The 20,781-nt window shown below is 59.2% G+C and overlaps 1 protein-coding gene across 1 annotated transcript; it reads left to right on the top strand.

Annotated features, from left to right (window-relative positions):
• The first annotated feature begins 2,373 nt into the window (after window positions 1-2,373).
• KLF16 (KLF transcription factor 16) lies at window positions 2,374-18,799 on the top strand. Its single transcript, XM_074939250.1, has 2 exons — window positions 2,374-3,022; window positions 15,443-18,799. Exons 1-2 carry the CDS (start codon window positions 2,611-2,613, stop codon window positions 15,727-15,729), a joined length of 699 nt encoding a protein of 232 aa, XP_074795351.1. The 5' UTR covers window positions 2,374-2,610; the 3' UTR covers window positions 15,730-18,799.
• Window positions 18,800-20,781: the final 1,982 nt, after the last annotated feature.

Genomic DNA, 20,781 nt, shown 5'->3' with positions numbered 1-20,781 from the left:
ACGCTGGGTTTTAACTGCGGCTATTTAACAACCCCCAACACTACCAGCCAGGAGCGAGGACAGGAAGTAGAGGAAAGTGCCTTATCACCTTGTGTTCTATTGTTCTTGTGTGCTCGGTTCTATTCCCCTCCCCTGTCTAATACGCACATGCCAGACAATCTCACTTGGCAGCAAAACACCTGCTGTCTGAGACACCCTGCATAGACTGTTCCACGCTGGCTGCTGCAGTTTACTGCAAATCTGCCTCGGAATCGCTGCTCTCTCACCCCAGAACCACGGGCTGCCTCCACTAAACCAGTAGCGGGTGCTAAAGTGCAATGAGCTGAGAACAGCTTGGCGGTGACCTTGTTAACCTTGGATTATGGAAGCACCCAAATGCCCCTATAAGAATTGGGGGCCCCATTCTACAGATCCCTGCAGAGCATGGCTGGCATTCTACTGCCCTTTAGCTATTCTGCCTAATGCCTATCGCTAGCTTTTCTGTCTGGTTCTGTTGTAACCAGTGATCCACAAAACGGAGGGGTCGTGTGTATGGGCTATTGGAGACACTGAGTAACTGCTAAGGGGACAGGTGAGCAGCAAGGGACAGGACGCCACGGTTCCTGAATACAGCACCCTGATGAGATGCCAAAGGTGACTCCCAGCTGGGGCAAGCTTGGCCTGGATCCTATTGGCCAGAGCAGGGGAATTCCAACTCAGAGTCTCTCTACAGATGGCAATGAATCTCTGAGACTCTCACCCGCAGGACGGTCCCACCTCTGGATATGGGATCGGGACGCCGGCTCTAACAAGCAGCCACCAAAGGGCCAGGCCCAGCAGTTAGTTATGAACAGCCCTCTCCAGGATGGCTTAATAACTGCCCCACGCCCTGTGTCTCTAAAGGGAACTAAAAATCTTAAGGAGGCAGCTTGAATGAGATAGGACCTGTTCCTTCACCCCATGCGCATGAATGCTCCTGTCAAACCCTGAAGGAAGTCTGAAGGATCTCTTAACCCAGGACTTGTATTGGACTGAGCGAGTGGCCCTCTTTGGAGGCTGCCATCGTGTCCTCTGGAGGCATGGCCAGACCGATCAGACCATCCTGCCTATCTCCAGCCGCCTGCCCCGCAAAAGGCAGAGGTTGGCTTCAGCCCAGGAGTAGGAGGGTTAGAATCTCAGCTTTCATTAGCGGGGGAAAAGCCCTCTAATCATAAGGGTCACAGAGAAACGCATGAACGTGTGAGTAACGAATGCAGTGAGGTCTGAGAGCCTGCGGCCTGCCAGCCCAAAACAGGGCCTCTGAGAGTGTGATGTGCCCCGTTCCTGTTACTCAGCTGCCCAAGTAATGAATCCTTGCACCTTAATGTTTTTAACTGCTTCACTGATGAAAGCACACGAAAAAGGAGGGTCACAGTCACAGACCTGCCCTGAGTGCGGTTTCATTTTGATGCCATGAGCTGGTGGCATTTAGGAGACACCTTGATGCTTCCCCCACTTCGACCCTGGGAGCCACAAGGCCAACGTGGGGACTGGGCATGAGCCTCACCAGAGGGGCAACACACCCTGAAGAGCTCAGGGGCATCCCCCACGGAGCAGGAGACCAATCCTGGTTTGGTCAGAATGGTGAGTTGGGCCCGGGGACTGTTTCTCCACTCTGCCTGTGGCCGTTTGTGTCTGTCCATGCCCAGTGAGGGTGCTGCAAACACAGGGCCTTAGCAGGTGCTGAACTGGGTGTTGGGTGAGCTGGCCTGGCACATATAACTAGACCAAGGGTGGATGGGGGAAATGCTGGGATCTCCCACTGTGTGCAGGGTATCCTGGATAACCCGGGGGGGATTGTGAATTTGTGACAGGAGCTGGCGGAGAGGTCGTGGGCCCCTTTGACCTGGGCAGCCAAGGGGAAAGAGGAAGGGAATGTGCCCCGTGGGCCTAGTCCAGAGGCCACAGGGATGGAGCATTGGGGACACACTCCACATCATGGTGATCAGAGGAGACCCATGTCCACGTGTGGGGGGCGAGGGGAGGCTCCAGGGTCCCCGGAGCTTGGCTGGTCCGAGAGGAGATCACAGGCTGTGCCGGCTTTAGGGGCGGGCTGGGAGGCCAAAGGCAGCATGGCACTGGTGGGAAGGGGTCGCACCCTGCTGCCGCTTGTGCCTGGGGGAGGAGGGTGCCGCCCGCCCTGTGCTGAGACGCGCGGAGTTGTGGGCGGGCCAGCAGCCGCCGCCGGCCCCTCTCCTCACCAGGGGCCATTACACCCCCCCTGCGCTCCTCCCGCCGGCTTGTGGGCCGATGTGCCAAGAGGCGGAGCCTGGCGGAGAGTGGGGGGAGCCCTGGGCTGGGGGCGGGGCCCGCCCCCCCTTGCAGCCCACGCCCTGGGGCGGGCGGTGCGGTGCGTGCGCTCCCGGCGGGGCGGGGAAGGATGTCCCCGTCTCTCTCCGTGCGCCAGGGCGCGGCGCAGCCACTCGGTGCGCTCGGAGGCGGAGCAGGGGCCACCCGAGCCTTAGCAGCCGCCGCTTTCTCGGCCGCCTGGAGACACAAAGGCTGCGGATCTCTCCCCGGAGCCGGGCGAGGCGAGTGGAGCAGCTCCAGGCCCCCCCTGTTCAGTCCCGCCGGGGCCCCCCTTGGAGAGCCATGTCCTGCCTGGATTACCTAGCTGCCGAGTGCCTGGTGTCCATCTCCAGCGGGGCTCTGATCCACCCCGCCGCCGCCTCCAGCCTCCCCAGCCCCGATCCCGCTAGCAGCGAGGACCGGGAGGTGCGGGACACGCTCCGGGGCGCAGCCCAGGCGGCGGCCGGCTGCAGGGCGCGCCCCGGTTCGGCGCACTCGGAGAGCAGCAACTCGTCCTCGTCGGCCGGAGGGGGGGACCTGGAGAGCGGCTACACCACCCTGTCCGACGGGGGCAGCGGACCCCAGCGCGCCCCGCTGCCCGGCCACAGCCCCAGCCTCTCCTCCCCGGGCAAGCGGCACCGCTGTCACTTCCAGGGCTGCTGCAAAGTTTATGGCAAATCGTCCCACCTGAAGGCGCATCTGAGGACGCACACAGGTGAGGCCGCCTCCCCCACTCTGCCCCTTCTCCCCGCGTGGGGACCCCACCTGCCCCCGACTCTGCCCCCTCCTTGCGCGGCCCCCCCCCATCCTGCCTTCGCCGCTCTCCGCCGCCTCCGCTCTCACGCTCCTCCCCCGGCCCCACTTTCCTCCCCCCTGCTCCTGCGCGCGTGTTCTCCCTCCTCCCCCACCCACGAGGGGCCCCGCCTTTACCCACCTCCCCATGCTCTTCCTGCACCCCCTTTCCCTCCTGGGGTCCCGCCGCCCCACTCCACCGCTCCAGTCCTTTCGCATTTCCCCAGAACCCCATGTCCCCCCCCCACGCCCTCATGCCCATAGGTAGGAACCCCCCCCCCGGTCGCTTTATCAGATGGTGGCTTTATCCTGCACCGATCTCCCTCCCTCCCTCCTTCGCCCCGGGGGCTGTGACCCCGCTTCCCAGGCACCCGCCCCCGTGACCTACCCCGGAGGCCTCCCTGTGGCGGGTGGGCGGGGGGGACCACGGTGATGTCACTTCTTTTTGCTGGGGCGGGGGAGGGGGGGGGGTTAAGCCGTCTGAAGTTGTGTCCAACCCCCGCCCCGCTGCGTGGAACAACGCCACTTAATTTCCATTGGCCTCAAATCCAAGAGATGCAGCCCCAAAGGGTCACGGGGCTTGCCCCGGGCCCCAGTCTATTGCCCCTCCCCCCACCCTTCGGTGGGAAGGGCGGGGCTTGGGCTGTCAGGGAGGCGTGGCCCTGGCCTGTGACACGCTTCCCTTCCTTCTCTGCCATGCAACACTGTGCAGCTTTCTTTCTGTGTGTGTGGTGGGGGACCTGGTACTGAAGTGTGCGCACACCAGGTCCTGGTGCCTGCTGCCCTGTGTGACCTCCTCCCCACGGATCTCTGCCTTGGCCCTGGTTTCCGGGAGCAGCACCCATCCCCGCTGACCTCTGGAGGTGGCTGAAGCCCTTCGACTTTTGAAAGTGGCCCTGTGTGGCTTGTAGTCGGGGGCAGGGGGCCTGGCCTCCCCCCGAATCCAGGGGCTGGTGCTTCCTGCGCACTGAGTCTGTGGGGTGCAGCCGGCTCTGGGGGAGGCACAGGGTAGGTCACAGGAATCCCTAGGGCAGCTCTTCCCTGGGCACGAGGTCGCCTGGTGCCTCTCTGCCTAAGGTGGAGGGTGGGGCTGGTGAGAGGCAGGAGGCAGAAATGGAAGTGAAGGGGGAGGGGGCAAAATCCCAGCACAGGGCAGAAGCTTCCTGGTTTCCTGCTTCTCTGTCTCGCCCTGGTGCACTGGGGAGGCTGCTGCACGTGCATTGGTGCCAGGCAAGGAGGGTGGAGCATTGGCACTGAACAGAGCAGAGGAGATCAGGGAGGGAGTGTGATTAATTCCCCCCCCACCCCGCTTGTTGTTTCTAATTGGGCAGGTGGCAGCATGGGGGAGGAAAGGTAAGAGGCCCTTATTAGTAAGCCTTGGTTCTAGCCACAGGGCGAACAGGGCAGGGGCTGAATGAGTGTCTGGGTTACTGTTCTTAAGGATGGGTTCAGTGGGTCTTACCTGTGGATTCTTGGGGAGACGGAGGCCAAGTACTGGAGACCACCCCAGGGATGCGCTCTTCGTGCGGATGCAGCTTATATCCTCAACGCTGTGTGCTCCCTCAAGTGAAATAAGCTGGCCCGGTAAAACTGCACTTCTTTGCGGCGATAACTGTGCCTATATGAGGGGCCCGCTGAGTCGGTCAGAGATCGCACCCCTGACCGACGTGGGGATGCTGGCAGAAGTCTGTTGTGTCAATCAGGCCTGCCTGGCCCCGAGCCGTGAGCTGGTCATGCTGGGCTGTCACTGGCCCCTTTTGCAGTGTTAAACTCACACTTAATGTAAACTGCATGGAAATATATGGTAGGAAGTGGCTTATTGTTAGGATGATCTTTACCGGCCCATTGTGGGGAGTCTTGCAATCCAGCGTTAGGAAGCGTTTGGATCCAGGACTTCTTTTTGGTCTTGGCAGGCATCATTGGCAGAGTTCAGATCTGGACTGCCGCCAACCCAGAGGCCGTGAAAGTTTGGGGTTATACGGAGACCCAAAGCAATTGGGCCCAACTCTCCCCAGGGAATCGGTGGGGTCAGGTGGGTTTGTGGGAGATTGGGAGTGGGCCTGCAGTGTCTCTGCCCAACCTCAGGAGGAGCAGAGGGTCTCATGGAGTCGGCAGCTTCTTCCCACAGTTGCCACCGTAGTTATCAGTCAACAAGATGCCGAGGCGTGAAACCTGGCGTCCCAGTGAGGATGCATTTAAAGCCATGGCTGGCTTCTTCACTCCAAGTCCTCTTAGGCACCATAATGATGGTGGCACCAGTTGGGAGCAACTGCCTACAAATATCTGCTATCCGACATGACCCATGAGCCCTGCCTTGATCAATGGTGTGTATAATCAGTTGTGTTGGTGGGGGTGGGGGCGTTGGTTTAGCTTTGCTGAGAGCACATTGTTATCCTTTGATTTCAGTGTGGAACTGCCATGCTGGTTCGCTGGCTCCCTGTTACCACGGAGGAGGGGGGCTGGACCTTGGGAGTGACCTCTCCTGGTCTGCGTGGAGAGAGACCTGGTCAACGGGCCTCACCCTGACTGGGGTAGTTACACTGATGGTGTGCACCAGTGCAGAGCCCTACTGTAGAAGTGCGGATGCACTGATGTACGGTGACCTGCATGGGTTCGCCATCCTCTGGCTTCAGATAAGGCCACAGCAGCCGTGAGTTCTGAGGGCTGACCATATACTGGATTAATTTAGGCACGGTAGTAGCTGGCTAATGGTAATGTGCATATTTAAAGGGGGCCCTCCTGGGGCGTAATACTCATCCCCAGTGTGATAAAGTCTCTCCCAAATTAGAGCCTGGAAGAGATCTACAGGTGTGGCTTGAAAAATGCCCCAGCCCACAGTGAATAGGAAACTTGCCCTGCGGAGTCTGGAGTGGGGATGTGAAGCCATTGGTCCGTGCAGTATTCGAGGGCTGGACTATATGGTTTTTGCCCTGGTATAACTATGGGTATGTCTGCACTATGGGGACTATATTGGCATAGCTGTGCCAGCATAACCCCGTAGCGTAGACACAGCTGGACAGAACAGGGTTCTTCCGTCAGTGCAGGGACCCCACCGCTCTGAGTGACAGCAGCTTTCTCCCTTCACCTAGCTGTGTCTACTCTGGGAGAGAGGGCTGTGTCGCTCAAGGCTGTGGATTTTGCACACCTCGAGAGATGTAGCTATATCGAGCTAGATTTTAGGTGTAGAACAGGCCCCAAATTGGGGTCCCGTGGTGCTAGGAGCTGTACGGACCCGAGGAGCGGACAGAAGATGGAGCAGTTTTACTAAAATTCCTCTGAAGCCCTTTGAAATCCCCATGGTGGGCAGGTTCTGCCTGGTTTTCCCTACTCCTTCCCTCATGTGTCCTCGGGGTGTGGCTTGCTCCCCTTGCACACGTGCATGCACACCCACTCCTTTTGCACGCTCACCGAATGCCCAGAGCAGTGTCAACATCCCCACTGCACCATTTCCACGCTGTGTGTGGGTTGCTCCAGGGTCTCTGCCCCAGATGCCTGCCACGATGTTTTTGGCCTAGCTAATCTGCCAGTTTCTTCCTCCTGTTGGGGTTGTAAGACGGGGGGAGAGGAGCAAGAAGTGTCCTTGGCTTGTCCTTCATCTCTCCTGTGTAGAGCCACTGTCCCCGGGGCCTGCTCAGTGCTTGGCCCACTCTTGCTAAAATTGTAGCAATTAGGCACCCGACTGGTCTTTTACGACCCAAGGAAGCTGGTCACCTAGATCATATGAGAGGGCTGAGGAAGGGGCCTGCCATGTCGAGATGCCGACTGCTCGTGACTCTGGTTGAGGTCAACGGGCGTTGTGGGTGCTCTGGAAACCAGGCTTTGTACTGGGTAACCTTCCGGTCGAGCGCTTCGGGTTCCAGACCTAATCCAAAATGACCTTGCCTGAAGCGCTTCCCGGATGCCTCCCATGACGTGTGTTGCTTTCCCTTTTGTGCTTAGGTGGGGCCACTCCAGTTTCCCGCTGGGAGGGCCGCCCCCCGCCTCTGCTGGCCGGCTACGCCTCACGGGGTCCTGTGTCGGGGCGGACTGAGTGTGTCTTGCTTACCCCAAGCTGGCATCCCGGGGGGCTTTGCTCCCCCGCAGATTGTCTCTGGTGTGCCCGCAGAGAGGCAGCCGGACTCGGGCCCGTGGCATTGTGTGCTGGGCACTGAGCTGCGGGGTCTGCTGTTGCCTCGTTGGGGACAAAAGGCCCCATTGTGGTGTGATGGCTGGACTCGGGACGGTTTGAACTTGAAGAGGCAGCGTGGTTTGAAATAGAGGCACTAGGAGCTGGGGCGCTGCGGGGGGGGGGGGTGTCGCTCAGGACGTCAGCGGAGCCTCCCCCCCCCTACAAAGGAGCAGCTAGAGCGTGGCTGGGCTAGAGGGTTCTTGTAACCTGAGCCTCTGGTGGGAGGGAGGTGGGGAAAAGCCAGGTCCCCTGGGGGCTGTGGGGGGTTGGAGCCAGGCTGCTGGCAAAACAACCGAGGAAGCCCCAGGAGAGAAACCTGATTTCCTCAGTGGCTCCGTCCTCCTTTTCCAAGGAAAGGGGCTGCTGGGGGAGCGAGTTCGGCCTTTGCAGAGGGCTGGACCCAGAGGGCGAACAGAGAGGGATGGGGCAGCCTAGGTGCAGAGCCGCGGTGGCAGGAGGGAGCGGAGGAGGGGAAGACTGAGGCCCGTACGTGGCTCAATGTCGGAGCCAGCCCTTTGCTAAGGCCTCTCCTCTGGTAGCACCCTGGTGAGCGGGAGATGCCCGGAGACAGGCGAGAACCTACAGAACAGCCGTCCCCAGTGTGGAGGGGGACAGAGACCGTCCAGTGGGAAGTCCTTGCATTTGGACCCTGGATGCCACGGTGTCTCCAGAGTCCCAGTCCACTAGGCCACCCTGCCCCCTGTTTTGAACACCTCGTTTCTCTCTTGGGGTCTCCACCGCTGCACCCCCTCTCCCCAGAAGCACAGCGTGGTTGGGTGACTCACCGAAGCTCGTGCTGTGAGTCGGTGGCAGAGTCGGGAATCGAACAGCAGCATTCTCGCTCCCAGCCCCCTGCCTTGTTGACTGTAGGTCCTGCAGGTAAACAGAGCTGCATGGGAGCTGCCTGGGATTTTCAGAGCCCCCGAGGGAGTTACTTTCGACTCCCCCCGACCATGAGGGCGATGTGGACGCCTGACTCCTGCAGCTCCTGTGCACGCCCCGGCCGCAGCAGGGGCGCAGCTGGTGCTTCCATGGCCGGGGGGGAGAGGGTGTGTGTGTGTTGGAAGCGCGTGGCAATTGGTGTGTGCTTGCCTGGAGGTGGCACGGTTGGTACCGAGCACGGAGGGTGCCCGATCGCAGCGTCCGAGGGGTGCGGAACCTGGGGTCTAAACTGCTTGACGCCGTCCCCTTTAAATCCCGGCAGTTAGGAAACCCCCTGAGTGGCGAGATTATCTCTGCACTGGGCTGAACTGTGGGGGCTGGAGCTGCCCTAAGATGCCTGGGTTGGGCCCTGATAGACCCCCCGCCCCCACTCCCTCTCCTCTGCCTTTGGACCATCCTGTGGGCACAGTCCCGGACGCCCTGGTTCTGGAGCAGGGCTTGAACCGCTGAACGAAAGCACAGGGCGTGGAGGAGGGGGCAGCCTCCACGCTCTGGGAGGGCTGGCGGTGCCGCAGAGCCGGACGATCCCGTGCCGACGGAGCCGCTGTCCTCGTCTCACCCCGCTGCTGCGACGGAGCTGGCGACACAGATGGTGCGTGAGATTCCCTGGCTGCACGCGGCGTCGGGAGCCCATGTGCCTGTCTCTTCTGGAGTGCGGCGTGCGGGAGAGGGAGTTGCTTGCATGTGGCGTTAACCCATGGAGTTCCCAAAGCAGCTCCTGGCGCTGCCCCCGCCCCTGCCCACAAATCCCCTGCCAGGAATTAACCGTGCCTCTGTGAACCCAGAGCCAGGGCTGGGACCTCTGTCACTGGCTCCCACCCCCGGATCAGCGACCCGGAGCCAGGGCCCTGTCCTCGCTGCCCTTCCTGCGCTGAATTCTTTCCCTGCCGGTGTTTGGGCCTCCCCTCTCCTCCCCTTCTAGAGAGGATCAGCCTGAGCTGTAATGTCTGGCCTGGGGCTCGGTCCTTTGGTGGCTTGGGTGAGGTTTTTTGTTCCTGGCTTTAATGTTTGTTTTTGCTCCAAGACAAAAGGGTTTCCCAGCGCCTGCACCCAAAGCCTGCTGAGCTGGGCTGGCAGGATGAGTCATGGGGCAGTCCCCATGCTGCCTGTCGGCCTCTCAGCAGCCCCTGAGAGCTGCGGGGGAGGAAGGGGCGTGCAATTACTCCTAGCGGGGAGGGTTGCATTGAATTAGTCGGGTGGGCTTGGTCTCACGCCCTCTGAAGTTCAAAGGTTAGGGCCTCCTCTCCGCCCCTCACCTGGGCCCCCTGGCATTGAACGATGCCTTGGCTGTAGCCAACAGGAAACCCAAGTGTTTAGCTTGGCAAGCCGTGGGCAGCTTCGCTCACGTGGCAGCAGAGGCAGGCCGGGCGTGCGCTCGGGGCTGCGAGCCACGACTTAGGATGCCTGGGTCCCATTAGCAGCTCTGCTGCCGGTGTCTGCTGTGACCTTGTGCGGGTGACCTCTGGGCCCCCCCTCCATCCCCCGCTAAGTGTCAGTGGCATTTGCCCACCTGGGTGCAGTTCAGTGTCCATTCAGTGCCTTGCAGTGACCAGAAAGCACTGTGGGTATGCTCTGTACGGGCTGGATGCGCTGGGAGGGGCTGTGGGCTTTATGCGGGTAGGGATGGTGAAATGAACAGGGATCAGAGCAGATCTTCCTGGATTTAGCCCCTTACACAGGATGCTGGTTTTAAAAACTGTCCAGGCCCAGCGCCGCCGGGGAGCACCCCTGCAAGGAGCCCAGCCCACCCTGCTCTCTGTTGGTGGCTAGCCTAGCCTGTGCCCCCTTTGAGCCACAGCCCGCTGGCAAACCCAGCTGTAGCTGCTTTCCCCCACCGCTTGCTGTCCCCTGGCTTCGCCCTCCGTGCAGACAGCAGGCACAGCGTGGGAGGCAGGGAAGGGGCGGGAGGTTATGCCTGACCTGAGGAGCTTTTGACACATATGTGGAGCGATGGGCCGGCTCTGACACCGCGTGGCTCTCTGGCCTCTTGCGTGACACAAGCTGTTCTCCAGGGCTGGGGGCTGGGCTGCAAATCCTGGGGCCTGAAGTGTGCGCTCCCATCCCCCACTCTTGCCTCTTGCCCTGAGCGTCTGGCTCGCTCCGGTTCGAGGCAGGACAACCGAAGCAGCGGATGCATTTCGAGCAGGCGCCAGCTGGGGTCTGACGGTAGGCGTAAGTGGGCATGGATGGGCAGCGGGCATTTCTCTTCGTGTGCTGGGGAGGGGCAGCAGGGCTCGGCCTCCGTACCAAAGGGCTGGATCCAGGGGCAGGGTGAACTCAAAGGGACGTTGACCAGTGTCTTAGGGCTGGTTTGCACTGAACACTTGCATTGGCATAGCTACGTCTCTCCGGGTGTGACAAATCCCCTCTCTCCTCCCCATCCCCCCCGCTGTGCTGGGGCGATGGAAGAATTCTGCTGACCCCGCTACTGCCTCTCGGGGCGGGGGGTTAACCACAGGGACAGGAGAACCCCTCCCACTGCTGTCACGGTGTAAGAGTAGGCATACCATTGACTCGCACTGCGTGCTGCAGTCTTGGTGGGCACAGAGCAGCCGAACGCCTTTCCCGTCGAGTTACCAGGGTTTTCAGAGCACATCCCAGACGTCAGGGAGCAAAGCTTTTCAAAACACAGAGGAAGTAGTGGTATCCCTGTTTTGCAGATGGGGAAACTGAGGCACAGGAAAGCCGTGACTTGCCCTGGGTGACGCTGTGAGTTGGTGGTAGAGCCAGGAATTCTTACAGCCCCTCGCCCATCTAGCTGCTGCCCTGCGTCCCTCTTGTTTGTGCAGAATCTGAGCTGAGTAGAAGTATTTTAATGAAGAGGGCGAAGGAGGTGGACCTTGAGAAGCGCAACGTGAAAACGGCCAGTGGCTCGTGTGGGGATGCGAGCCTGGGAATGCAGACAAGCAAACAAGACTTTCAAGGCATTCATTATTAATACAAAACTCCAGGCAGCAATAACAAACCACATAATGCATCACAGGCGGGGCAGGGCCCTTCTCTTTCTGTGGTGGGGGCCTACTGCACGGGGGCCTCGCTAGGGTGACCGGATTTCCCAGAGTGAAAACAGGACTCTGTGCGAGGCCGGCCCAAGTCGTCCTCGCCGCCCCCCTCTCCCCCGTCCCGCCCACGTGGGACCGGCCCGACCTGCCTGGTGTTGCCACTCCCCCCCCCTCACCCCGCAAACGTTCCTCCGTGCCCCCATAGCGGGGCGGGCTCCACTCCTTTGGGCAAAACTGGGCATTGGTCCAGCTGATGATCAGTTGGTCAGAGCAAACCGGACCAGTGCCCAGTTTTGCCAAAAACGTCGGGACACCTGGGATGGGGCTTAAAAAGGGGGACTGCCCCAGCCAAACCGGAACGTAGGGTCGCCCTAGCCCGTGGCCCCGATCGGTGCCGCCAGGTGCTACTGTAATGCTAATAAACATGCCTGTTAAATTCAGGTCAATGGTGGCCAATGATCTGTCAGATCTCCTAGGCCCAGCTGCTACGACACATGCTTAGCATGACACTCTGAGAAGCCCTTCTGAAGTCCAAGGGAGCCCGGTTAAGCCTGCCAGGAGCAGTATGCAGGGTTGGGGGCTACAGGAATAAGCAAAGACTTTTGATGTCATTTTACCTTGAAAGGATCCCCTGAACATCCCACGCTTCTCTGCCAAGCTTGGGCTGTGACTCACGCTGGGGCTGGGAAAAAGCTCTTGAAATTGGAGCCGCTTCTGACGCCGCCCAGCTCCTTTGCCCTGGGCTTACGCAAGTCAGGAGAAGCTATTTGTAACACCAGTGACGGGGGCTGCGTTTTCCTGTCGAAAACCGCTGTGTGAGATCGTGCCAACTGGTGATTGTGCAGTCAGGGGAAAGCCTCTCGTGCGTGGGATTCACAGAGCAGGGTGATATGGTTTAAATGTTTCATAGTCGTGTCGCTTACCAGGGGCAAAGCAGTGAGTGGGGGAGGCTGGTCGCCCCAAATCTATGCTGACTTTAAAACCTTGACACTTGGCCACCTCATCATTCGACCACTGACAGATGGGTGAAGGATCTTCTTTCTGGCCTGTGGAACTCCTTGCTACAAGGGATCACCAGGGTCAAGAGTTTTGCAGGATTAAAAAAAAGATCACCCAGAGTTCAACAGTGCGGTTTAAAGGTACAAGCATTTTGGCAGGGAGATAAACCCAACTCAGGGCATGAATTGGCTTCTGGCCATAGGGGTCAGGAGCCAGCTTTGCTGGGGGCAGATTACCCCATCACTGCTGAGTTTCTTGCTCCTCCTGCTGAAGCAGCTGGTGCCAACCACTGTTTGAGACAGGAGACTGGTCTAGAAGGGCCCCTACCCTGATCCAGTCTGGCAATTCCTCTGCAGTCCACCTGTGTCATACATTGTGGAAAAAAAAAAAAACATTTAAGGAAGTTTAACTTGGCCCTAGTCTCTGCCTCTGCACCTGTAGATGCAGGTGCTTCAGTAACTGTCCAACTGCACAGTGGTAACCTGCTGATACATGGCTTGGAGGGGTCAGTCAGGATCAGACCTGAAACAGCCATGGGTCCAGCGATATTCCCCTCCTGGGCCTTGGGACCCTTCTGCTGGGGGCGAGGGGCTGGGTGGGTTAAACCGGAAGAAAGGACACAAGTGGCAGATTGTGTTGGAATTTCGCTCACTACTGATCCGGTGACGATCCTGTCACACTTGTGATTGCAGGAACCTGCTGTAACCTGGAACAGAGCCTAGTGAGATTAAGCCCTGGGGTTCTCTCGGCATCTCGTTGCAAGTGGCTCTCGGCTTTGTCAGCCCAACTGCCCCTTGCACAGGCCCCCAAGAACGCACGGTCCTTGTGTCTCTGGTACTGATGCTCCTGGCCCCCTTGATCTCAATGGGGTGTCGGCTCTCTTTGAAATACCTTCAGTCCGGACAAGTTTGCGAGTCCAGGCATAGTCTGCAGCTGACCAGCGGGGGGCGCCCTAGTAAGAGAGGCAGCAGTCACTGCGGGTGGAGAGAGATTGATGAACTGGGGGCTAGGCTGGAAGCCCTGTGCCCAGCATCTAATTAGTCTCTGGGGAGGCCGGAGCCGGCCGCATCTTAATCTGAGGTTTTAATTTTGCCTTCATCCTCTCTGGGTCTGTTTTTTTATAATTCTTGCTCAGGTCAGTTGCTTTGTGTCAGGATTAGGCAGATGGGGGCGGATTAGAGCAAGCAAACAATCCCCAGGGGCTGGGTGGGCTTGAAACCCTTGGCTGAGGCTGTCTGCTGGGCACTTCTAGTTCCCGGGCCTGGCGTAGTCCTAGCTGTCCTCTCGGCTCGCCGGAGCGGGCTGCCCGTGGGCGGGGGGGCGCATGCGCCGTTTGTGTTTCCAGGGCTGTCTGTCCGGGGCGAGTGGGCATTGGGCCTGTCCCAGCACAGCGCCCCCTAGCCTCTCTCTTTCGCACAAGCCCTGCACCAGTGTCAGAGCCCAGAGCCGGGGAGGTGGGTCTGTTGCAGGAGAACGGAACTGCCCCTTCCTGGGGAGAAAGGAGACACCCCCCTCTCCCCCCGATAGCCTGACCGGACCTGGTTTGCCAGAGAATGGCTGTCGCGCCTGCTGCTATTCCCGAATATCTCCCTGCACCCAGCTCTGCTGCTGCCCCTCAGTCCTGCCCCGCAGCCCCCGCTGCTGTTCCAGTTCAGTGCCTCCCGGCGTCCCCAGTTCTGCTGCAGGGCGGTTCGGGGACACGGGGAGCAGAGCGAGGCGCGCGCACGCTCACGGTCCCCTGGTAACACAAGACGTGAGACGCTGATCGCAGCTGTCCGGGATCCGCGCTCTGACTCTGCGGGGGGGTAAAGACACGTGGCAGAAGTATCCTCAAACCCAGGGAAATGTGGTGTGTGTCACCGTCCTTTAATTAGAACAGGAGGACTTGTGGCACCTCAGAGACTAACAAATTTATTTGAGCATAAGCTTTCGTGAGCTACAGCTCACTTCATTGGATGCATTCAGGGGAAAATACAGTGGGGAGATTTTATATACACAGAGAACATGAAACAATGGGTGTCACCATACACACTGTAAGGAGAGTGATCACTTAAGGTGAGCTATTACCAGCAGGAGGCGGGCGGGGTTGGGGAACGGACCTTTTGTGATAATCAAGGTGGGCTATTTCCACCAGTTCACAAGATCGTCTGAGGAACAGTGTGGGGTGGGAGGGGAATAAACACAGGGAAATAGTTTTACTTTGTGTAATGACCCATCCATGCCCAGTCAAGCCTAAGTTAATTGTATCCAGTTTGCAAATTAATTCCAATTCAGCAGTCTCTGTTTCTGAAGTTTTTTTGTTCATAGAATATCAGGGTTGGAAGGGACCTCAGGAGGTCATCTAGTCCAACTCCCTGCTCAAAGCAGGACTAATCCCCAATTTTTGCCCCAGATCCCTAAACAGCCCCCTCAAGGATTGAACTCACAACCCTGGGTTTAGCAGGCCAATGCTCAAACCACTGAGCTATCCCTCCCCCAAAGAATTGCAACTTTTAGGTCTGTAATTGAGTGACCAGAGAGATTGAAGTGTCCTTAATTAGCGTGCTGCCATCTAGCTGGGACACGGGAGATTGTTTTGGAGGGGTAGGAGCTGAAATGAATGATTAACTTTCCCTTTCTCTTTGCCTCCTTCTCCAAGCGGCATTGCTCTGAGCCCTTCCCCAGGTCAGTCCAGGGACTCGGTGCTCACACATGAGAGCTGCATGAGATCATGTCACTGGCCTGCCAAGCCAGCTGCCCCTGGCTAGAGCAAATGCCCAGAACTTGGAGCCTGCAACTCACAATGCACCTGGGTTGTTTGTCCAACACTGTTATTGGACCGGTGTGTGTAACACTGCCCTCCACTGGGTGGAATTGAAACTGCTCAGCTGTGTGTCGTAGACCCTATAGGGTGAATGGCTAGTGGAGATTCTCCTTGAGCTGAAGTGTTAAGAGCCTGTGCTGTTGGAGCAGGAGGACTGGGGGAGGCCAAAGGTCAGGGGTGGGGGGGCACAGGGACCGTCTGGGGGAGCCCAAAGGGGTGGGTTAGTGGTGGGGTGGGGGATATGGGAATTATGTGGAGGAGTCCAAAGGGGCCAGGGTGGGCCTGGGGACTGTCTGGGGGTCCAAAGGGGTTGGGGTGGGGGGCACAGAGACTGCCTGGGGGAGTCCAAAGGGGTCGGGGCAGGGGGCACAGGGACATCCCCCATGGGTTCCTTGCAGTGTCTCACCCTCTTCCCTCCCTTCCCCGCAGGTGAGAGGCCATTCCCGTGCACCTGGCCCTACTGCTCCAAGAAGTTTGCGCGCTCGGACGAGCTGGCCCGGCACTACCGCACCCACACCGGGGAGAAGAAGTTCGCCTGCCCGCTCTGCGAGAAACGTTTCATGCGCAGCGACCACCTCACCAAGCATGCCCGCCGCCACCCTGCCTTCCACCCCTCCATGGTCAAGCGGCAGGGCTGCCCCAGCGGCTCAGCGCCCGGCAGCCTGGCGGGGAGCCCCATCGCCAGCCCTGCCCCCAGCCCGGCCAAGTTCCTGTAGGGGCTGGCGCTGCTCCGAGCGGGGAGCAAGTGGCACGGACCCCAAAAGGTGCCGCCTGGCCCAGGCCAGCCCAGGAAGCCCCTGAGAGGGCCCGCTGCCAAGGCTGCCCTTGGATCTGTCGGGGGAGCGAACCGTCCGCTCCTCCCTGACGGGGTCTTGCTTACGGGGCCCTTCCTCTCCGTGTTCTGGGTGTCTTCGAGCAGCAGCCTCTCCCCACCTGGCTTCGTGGTGACGTCCAGCGTCCCCCACCCCCAGCCTGCGTGGCACACCGGTCGGGCGTCCAGTCCCACGGGCTGTGCTGCGCCCCCTTGACGGCTGTGGAAGGGGCTGGGGGGGGATGGCCATGACCTCGCTCCGGCTGCTGCCAGCCCCTCCCCGGGGCAGACTCCTGCATGGTGGTGGGACGTGGCACCTCTCTGGGAACCCCTGGCTACCACCGTGCCAGACTCTACTGGCTTGACTTGTTACGCCCTGGAGATGCTGAGGGGCAAATCGGGGCCCTTGCTGCCTCTCTGCAATGACACTTCCCCAGCAGGGGGCACCCTCGGGATGGTTCCAGCTTACACCTTGGGGGCCCCTTGACAAAGGCAGCTTAAACCAGGCCAGTTCTGCCTCCTGTCCCCAGGGGCCGTGACTGCTTCACTCTTGGGACAGAAGGCTGCTCAGGGAGGAGACGGCCAGTGGCCGAAGTCCCCTGCGTCTCCCACTTCCCCTCCCCTTCTGGAAACCAGGACCTGCTCCCCTGAAATTCTCCCCTCTGCTTCTGCGGGAAGCCCAACATATCTATATATATATCTATATATAGATATCTCCCTCCCCCTCTCCCAGAGGGGAATTCTGAATATTTATTTATACGGACCGATGCCCCCCCCAGCTGCAACCTTCTGAGGCCTTTGCAAGCCGTGGGTATCTGGCCAGTGGACACAGACTGAGTGACTGGCACTGGGTGGGTCATGTACCTTTCGAGTGACTCTCAGTCCAGTCCTTGCCATGGGGTGGGGCTGGGCTTTTTAGGCAGGAATCTATTTATGGACAGAATTGGTTTTTATAGCTGTGGAATCAGGGGGCGGGGGTAAAGAGCCGGGGTGTGACAGGCGCTTCAGCCAGCCTCTTTGAAGGGGATGCGGGTTGAGAATTTGTCTACGCAGCGTATTGCTGCTGGACCCTGGCCGTGTGCAGCTGTTTTAAGGGGAGCTTGGGCCTGCGTTTAGGTTCTTGGTGATTTGGGGGTTGCCACAGATTTTCCGCGCTCTACCGGAGACCTGAAAACTTGTAATTTAATTTTTTCCCCAGAGAGTGCTCAGCACTTTAAAGACACAGGGAGCCCCTTTGAGGTGGGTCAGGTGGGGCACCCAAAAAAAATCAGTCAGTCACTGCTGGAAATATAGGGCCAAGTGCCTGGAGTCCATTGAGAGCAGGCCTGTCCCAGAACTGCACTAGGTCAAGTGCGTTGATCAGAGTGGACTAGTTTCTTGGCCCAACAGCGGTTACATAGCAGCCTGTCTCAGCCACGTGGGACGCTCCATTTGACTCTGCCGCAAGTAGCTGCACTGGAGTCACTAAGGGTGTGTCTACACTCAACCTGCTGCAGCTGCACCGGTGGAACGCTCGGTGTAGACCCCACCTAGGCCGAGGGGAGGGCTTCTCCCGTTGTTGTTGGCAGTCCACCTTCCCGAGAGGCGGTAGCTAGGTCAACGGATGAATTCTTCCATCGCCCGCGTGCTGACTGCACCAGGGGTTTGGTCGGCTTAGCTACGCCGCTCGGGCGTGGACGCCCGGCAGAGGCGTAGCTGTGCTGGTGTAAGTTCCCAGTGTAGACCCAGCCCTGAGGTAGGTCGGGGCTGCAGGGTGGGGTGCAGTAATGCCCCTGGTTGAGTCAGCTACAAGGATTGAACTTGGGACCTCTGGCTCTAAAACCAGTGAGTTTGTCGCCTGAGCTAAGCGCCCAGCTCCATTCGTTCTGTCGCAGTAGCGGACTCTGGGGTCTGACCACTAGAGGGGGACAAGGAGCTGCCCCGCGTGATTTTGTAGACGCGGGTGTTCTGCCTGCACTGGGGATCGACCGGGCTGGAAGCTCGTGTGCCACTGGCCAGAAGGTTGAACATCAGCTATCCCCACGAAGCCTGCAGCCTTCCAGGGCTTCAGCTTGAGCCCAGGCCTTGGTGGAGCGAGTTTTTTGGGTCACGGGCAGTTCCCGGGGTCCCACTGCCTGGGTAACAAAGCCATCGGTGTAGCTGGCATGCCTCTCCCCTCCTGCGTTGGACCAAGGAGGGAACTGGCCCCAGCAATGCCCACACCGCACCTGTTCTGGGCATAGGCTGCTCCGCACCCACGCCTCTCTCAAGCATTACAATCCAGGCATGCTTCAGATCAAGAAGCAAACCCCCTCCCCCCAGTGCTTTCCCTGGGCTCTGTGGAGAGAATCTCGCCCCCGGGAACGTTTCAGAGACGTGTCTGGGGTGGGTCTGCTGGGTGTTCCTCAAGCTTGGCACGGCTGGGAGTCGGACTCCTTTGCCCCATCTCCGTATTCCGCGTGGCCCCTGGGTCCCAGCTCTGCAGGACCAATCTCTGGTGGCATTGGACTGTCTCAAATGGCCCAGGTCGTTGGACTGACTCGAAGGAGCCAGCAGCTTGCTGGGATTGGGGCCCGATCTTGCAGCGGCCAGGATTCCGGCGCCAGAGCTCGAGGACTGTGCGGAGCTCCTCTGGCTGGACCTTGTCTCTGGCCTCCTGAACTGGGGCTGCCGGGAAGAGACACCAGCCCAGCTGGAGGACCCTGGTTCTGGGAGCAGCGGCCGCCTCTCGGGGCGGCTCGCCAAAGGCCACCTTTAAAATACACTGAAACGTACTGCATTAGCCAGCATGTCCCTTCTCACGTCAGTGTAGTGCAATGGGACTCGGCATCCTTTCCTGCCCGTGCCCATCAGGCCGGGCTTTGCAGCTCACAAATTGACTGGCCTTTTGGGAGCTGCCTGTCTCTCTCTCTCCTGCTTTCGGCTGATGCTTCAGGGGGGATCTGTTTCCAGCAAGAACTGTTGAAGGAGCCCAACCTTTCCCACCAGCTGTCTCATGCAAGGGTGTCGCTGGGTGACTATTCTCTGGGGCAGTCCCAGGGCCCCTGTGATGGGGGTAGGGCCGGGGGGGGGGGGGAAGTGGTTTATGAATGGCTAAGTGGGTGGAGGAGGAGAGGAAAGGAGGGCAGTTAATGGACCAGTGGGGAGAGGGCAAAAGCAGGTGATCTAGAAACAACCTTTCAAGAAGGGCTCCATGGCTGGGGCGTGAAGTGGTTAGTGGCCTGAGCTGGTGCGGGTGAGGCTGGCGTCTCCCCTCCCAAGATAAGCCTGGCACCGGGTGCAGGGCTGTCACTGGCTCTTTCTTCTGCAGCAGCCAGCGGTGTCCCCAGTTCGTAGCCCTGACCTGGAGCAATTCTGACCCAGCCCGCCTTAGCCGTCCTGCACCAGTGCATGCTGGGTTCCCTGATGTTGCTGTCCTGAGGTGCTTGGCATCACTGCTGGCGTGGGGGACGGGACTCAGGGGTAGGGGACCCTCGTAGGCTGGGCTGCTTTTGCTTAGTGTTGACGGCACCTGCGAAGGCAGATGTTGGTGACCCGAGGAAGCATCGCTGAAGCCTGTGGGCTGCCCTGGTTCCCTGCTGGCCCATACGCAGCCAGTGACCTACATGGCCTCAGTTTCCCCATCGCGGTGAGAGGTGGCCATAGCACTGAGCAGGGCCACTTGGCCCCCACCGAAGCTAGATCAGGAAGGGCTCTGCTATAACCTGGGCAGTGGGTGTGTGGTCCCTTCCAAGGATAGGGACTGGCAGAACGCTTTGTTGTGGGGGAGGAGGGGGTCCAGTGAACTGGGGGTGGGGGGAGGGGCTACACTGCCTCCACCAGCCGAAATGGTTATTAAAGGCCGTTTGTGCAGCACGGGGCCGCCTTGGCAGCCTGGAGATGCCAGCCCTCCCCTCCCCTCCCCCCCTCCAGCTCCAAAGGGGTCCTCCCCCAGCCTCCATGCACTTATTTCCTCCTTATTTATTACTGATTTCTCCCTTTTCCCCCAAGGAGTTGAACTGGAATGGGTCCTTCTCCTCCCCCGCCCCGATGAACGGCTCCTGCTTTGGAAGCAAACGCGTTTCCGACTGGTTTGCCCCCCCGGGTGGGGGGGTGGAGAGGCTGCACTGGGACAGCTCTAGAAACGCGACTTCGCGCCACCTCTCGTAGCTGGCGAGCCCAGCCCGCTGGATGCTCTGCCCCAGCGGTGGAGAAGCTTCTCTGGCACTCGAGAGTGTTTGTTTTTATAGGCCCTTTAAGAATACAATGCAGTCGCCCCCCCAGACGCTGCCGTAGGTTGCCACAAGCAGCGGTGTGTTTGCCCCTCTGGTAATGTAGGTTCTCTGTATTCTGCCCTCCGCCCCTGGCATTTCCTTGGGGGCGAGGGGCTGGTTGGCTTTCAGTGTCTCTATTAATCCGGTCCCTTTATCCCTGAAGGTTCAAAGCACCAGTATCGGGGTGGGGAATGGGGCAAACTCCGTTGTCATGGGGGCATAATCTCCTTGCAGTCGCTGTTCCTGGGAGCGTCCCTCGCTAGGGGTCCACCCCGCAGTCCTTACTCATGCAAAGCTTCCATTAAGGTCTGGGCCCTAGATCTTCCCTTCCCCCAGCTTTCCTTCCCCTCCGCTATTTCTCTGCCTATGCAGTTGGATTCTGATCTTGGTTACATGGGGAGTAAATCTAGAATGCCCGTGGTTCCAGTGGAGTCACTCTGGATTTACAGGGGTGTTGGGGATCCTTCTCCTGGGGGTTCTGCTCTCTTCTCATACTGCTAAATGGAAAGGGGGGATGGGTCCCAGTTAAACTGGAGGGTGGTTCCCATATGGAAAAGACCGAGTCCCTTCACCTAGCGTAACCAAGATCCGTCTCAACCAAGAGCAATCGAAAGATGCAGGTTTATATCTGGGCTCCCCAGATTCCATGCAAAGTGGGTATTTTTCTGGCTTGTGATTTTTAATAAGCGTGGTAAGATGGTTTCTTTTCTTACAAGAGGGAATAA

Source organism: Natator depressus, chromosome 25 (assembly GCF_965152275.1).
Source record: "Natator depressus isolate rNatDep1 chromosome 25, rNatDep2.hap1, whole genome shotgun sequence".
In the NCBI taxonomy this organism is placed as follows: Eukaryota; Metazoa; Chordata; order Testudines; family Cheloniidae; genus Natator; species Natator depressus.
The sequence above is the reverse complement of the archived record's forward strand: the minus strand, read 5'-3'. Positions and strand labels throughout refer to the sequence as shown.